The 4,376-nt window shown below is 45.3% G+C and overlaps 1 protein-coding gene across 1 annotated transcript; it reads right to left on the bottom strand.

The window, feature by feature from the left end:
- Window positions 1–472: 472 nt before the first annotated feature.
- LOC146724156 (uncharacterized) lies at window positions 473–2,597 on the bottom strand. The gene has a single exon (XM_085480383.1). It carries the CDS (start codon window positions 2,595–2,597, stop codon window positions 627–629), a length of 1,971 nt encoding a protein of 656 aa, XP_085336509.1. The 3' UTR covers window positions 473–626.
- Between the last annotated feature and the right edge of the window lie 1,779 nt (window positions 2,598–4,376).

A 4,376-nucleotide genomic window follows, 5' to 3' on the forward strand; every position in this document is an offset into this window, starting at 1 on the left:
CGCTGTCGTACTTTATCACGGGAGTGGAAGTTTTGAGGAGTACTGAACACTAGTTTTCACACATGAATACACTGATTTATTCGTATAGTAGTACAGGATTTGAAACTAGAACTTAGAATTTAGACTTAGACTTAGAATTTAGATTTTAGAGTTAGGATATTATACTTAGAGTTAGAATTTTAGAATTAGAGTTAGAATTTGGACTCAGAGTTAGAATTTAGAAGTGCGACTGTACTGTTCGGTGTCGCGCAGAGAACTGACGAAATTCGGGACTGTTCTGAGGTCCTTCGTTTCGGCGGCTCGGGCCTGCGGTGGCCTGGAGAGGGGGAACTCTCCGGAGTAGGGGCTCTCACCGTGGTGGGAGACCCTTAGGCGCTACGAAGCGCCACGCTTAGTTTCTAGGCGGAGTTAAGCGTCATGGCCGGCTTTGGCGCGTTTTTCAAATAATGTTTGATAGTTTTAGGATTTATTTCTTATAGATGGAAAAAAATTTACATACCCTGACATATTAATGAAGCCGGACGTGACACCTCCCCCCTTAGAAGAAAATGTTGGACCATGTTCCAACGTTTTCCGATCTTAGTAGTAGAATTTACAAGGTATAATTTTGTTAACTTATCATTGATCTATACTCCTTCGTTGAGGAGGTTGCGCAGTTCTTTGTAGTCTATAGGCACTTCACTTTGGACTTTTTCTGTCGGGGGTGCAAAAACTTCGGTCGTCGAAGGGGGATTTAGGGGTGTTAGCTCTCGTCCGTTGTCCTGGTTCTCGTCCGCTGGTTTTCCGAGGTGCAGTAAAACGTTTGTTACTGAGGTCCAAACGGCTCCCAGGAGGTGCAAACTCCATCCATATACAGAATGGAGTGCGTAGCCATGTATCAGTGTGTCGATAATTAGTTTGGCGACACGGACGATGACGAATATTCCGAGAATTCCAGCGCTTGCTGATCCGAAACTTACGAATCCTTTCCACAAGCGGGCTCCCGTATTTTCTGCTAGCTGGTCGAGGGTTTTCTCGTCCAACAGGTTTAGCATAGAGAGGCTTCCCGCGGGGACTTCTTGTCCCATTGCTCCTCTAGCAATTGTATTGAGCATAGAGGGTTTCTCCATGGGAAACATAATGTGGTCGCGAAGACGATCAAGGTCTTCGCTGGTATAGATGCCGCTGGAGGCGAGTGAATCTGGACTGACGTATCTCCATTGTGGTTTGGGTAGTGGTTGAATCATCGGCGGCGCCATTGATTCCACTGGCTTTGGAGTTAAACGATACCAGATGTTGTGTACTTGATACATCGCTGGAAGTAGTTCGTGGCAATCCCTGGGTGTTCCTGTTTTGGTAAGTATCCTTGATCTTGGCAACAGGAAGAGGGATTTGTTTTGGTGGGTGACGGGGAGTTCGTTGTAGCATCTTTCAGCTTGTCGTACTCGGCACTCCACCGGTACGCATTTGATCAAATGGAGGACTTCGCCTGCCGTAATGGCGGTGTAGCCTGGTGCCTTCATGATTCGATGCGCCATTTCGTCCGGGGCGATGCTGGCGAGAGAGAGAGCGTTTTGTAGAATTTGTCTCTCTAAAGCACATTTTTGTTCCATTATGTCCTGATACAATTGTGTCAATTGTGTTTTCAAGTGTTTTTCCACGTAAATGAATTTGGAATTTACGTAGGAAAATATATCGAGGTTATCGATTGGGACTCTGGAGTGGCCCTTAAACGTATGTCCAGGTTGAGTCTCGAGTATGCAGAGTTTGGGATGTTCCGTCCTCAAAATTCTGTAGCCGCACACATTTATTTCCGTGGTTCGTGCTAAAGCAAAAGTGGTTTCTTGCGTGGTGACTGTGTAGATAGTCGGTGATTCCCTCTGTGTGGGCTTAGATGAGAGGCGGTGCGCTAGGCCTTGGTAGAGAACGTCGTAGCGATTGAAGTGGCAGTTATCGCTGGGTAGCGCCGTCCAATATGTGGTTGAGCCATCTGCGTCGTTGCATTCTCCTTCAGCTACGGGACATCGAGCACCGGAGGGTAATATTACTTCATTGGTGCTATGTCTGACGGGGAGCTCGAGTCTTCGGGTGGTAATTTTTATAGATGCTTGAACGACCACGTTATCCCAAGTGCCAAACGGGTCGCTGAACTGAGTTCCGAAGCATGTTCCGTCGGTTCTGGTGGTTCCTGCGAGGGTCAAGCTACGGTGGTTGGTGGTATTCACCTTGATGTCCGTGATGAGGCCGTTGTTTCCCAGGAATATAGTTCCGGTGTTGTATAGTTTCTTGCAGGTTTCTGCCGATACTTCGCGGATGTATTCGCGCCTTCCATTGTGCACCAAGGATACATGTGAGTGCATCCCACAGTAGTAGATGGTTCGATCGATTTCAACCTTACATTGGAGTCCGATGGTGTGGTCGAATTCGCTCAGTTGTAGCAGTTGTATATATACTTCTTCTTTGTCCGCTTCAATGTTATCTAGGTTACATTCTCCGATATCCGTGAGGGATAGTGAAGTAATGTTTAGACCATGCCCTCCGCAGTCATAACCTATTAGTCCGTCAGAGGTTATGGCTAACAGCGAGACTGCTATTAGGATACTAGCGTAGGTCTTCATTCTACGGAGGTTCGTCGATTACTGGCCGGTCCTCCGCCGATGCATCCAAGATATAGTCGTCTGGCCCGGAGTGGGGGTCTTCCTCGATAGGGTCTTGATGTGGGGAAGCTTTTAGCTTGTCTTCGTGTACAATTTTTGTCTTATTTCTACTTATGGCTAACTTAACGTTACGATTACCTAAGAGACTAATGATTTTATAGGGACCGGTGTATTGATTGCTTAATTTGCCTTTATTTGGTTCTTTTAATAAGTACACGTAGGTTCCCGCTTGAAACTGTTGGGCGTTAACTCGGCGGTCGTAGTAGACCTTTGACCTTTGTTTAGCGGCTATTAAGTTTCCGCGGGCGACGGCTTGGGCGTCACTCAGTTTGTTAAAAAGGTTTGTAAGATAATTAGCGTAACTCCGGCGACATCGGGGTAATTGGAAGGCAACTTGGCTATCCTCCCAAAGACTAATTCATGGGGAGTATATCGCGTCCCTTCGTGTACGCTAGTATTATAAGAAAATGACGCTAGTTTTAAGTATTTGTCCCAATCATTGTTTCTATCTACGTATTGCTTTAAGTATTCCCACAAGACATGGTGGGATCGCTCTATTGAGCCATTAGATTGCGGCCGGTAAGCCGTCGTTTTGAAGTGCTTAATTTTAAACCTTTTTGCTATGTTACGCATTAGGCTATTTAGAAAATGCGATCCCTGATCTGTTAGAATAGCTTTTGGCGCTCCGAAGACGCATATTAGTTCATTGGTGAACGCGTCAGCTACGTCGATCGCGTTAGCGTGTTGCAGAGGGATTGCTAAGGAATATTTTGTTAAAAGATCTTGTATGGTAAGTATATATTTGTTATTAGTCCGTGTGACGGGTAACGGTCCCATAATGTCCATCGAGATTTTATCGAAGGCTGTGCCAGGAGTGTCCGTTAGAACCATGGGTTGTCTGGTCTTTACGCGGACTAATTTTTTCAGTTGACAAGGGCGACAGTTTTTTATAAAAATTTGAATGTCATTTTTCATACCGTTCCATTGGTAGCGTTTCTTTATACGTTGGTATGTTTTTGTGATGCCTTTATGGCCACCGATCGCTGAATTATGATTTTCGGCGATAATGTTTTCTCTCTCGGTTTTTTGGGGAATAGATATTTCGTTATTACAAATGAATATTTTTACATTAATTTCGCTTAGAATGCGCGTTAGTAAAGAGTGTACCGCGTTCCAGGGGACGTTGTCGATATCGCCTCTGGCTAATGAGATAGAAGACAGTTCCAATTCTCTGACGACATCCAACAGCGATTGTAATGATTCTTGTAGTATCTCTTTTTCGGTAATTCCCGATTCGCGTTCTTTGACGACTAACGATATAATTTGGCGATTTCCGTCGCGGTTTACCTTTGCCCTGGCTAGAGCTGCTCCTCTAATCATGGGCAAAGATTTGTTCTCTTGGAGCATGCGAGCTCCAAGGTCGATTGGTATACCTTGTTGTGTGACAAAAACGACTAGGTTATCCTTACGCGTGACGAAATTATCTGGGATCGATATAACTTGCGGTCCGATTTTAGTTCTTTGCACGAATCGATCATTTATATTATCGAAAATAGGGGTGTCGTCGCTAGGATCGGAACTGTTGTCGCTCTCAGTCTCGCTTATTTCGCCGGTTTCGTCATTGTTAATATCGTCGTTGTTGATATCGGTTTTGTTAGAAGATCGCGTGTTTGGTGGGTCGTCTGTATCGTCGCTTTCCGTTTGCTGCGACGATCTTCCGATTTGTTGCGGCGTTTCGAC

This window comes from Nylanderia fulva, unplaced genomic scaffold (genome assembly GCF_048542155.1).
Source record: "Nylanderia fulva isolate GAGA-0341 unplaced genomic scaffold, ASM4854215v1 Scaffold146, whole genome shotgun sequence".
In the NCBI taxonomy this organism is placed as follows: Eukaryota; Metazoa; Arthropoda; class Insecta; order Hymenoptera; family Formicidae; genus Nylanderia; species Nylanderia fulva.

Coding starts and splice junctions, on each gene's coding strand:
- LOC146724156 (XM_085480383.1), bottom strand. CDS start 2,597: ATGAAGACCTACGCTAGTATCCTAATAGCAGTCTCGCTGTTAGCCATA.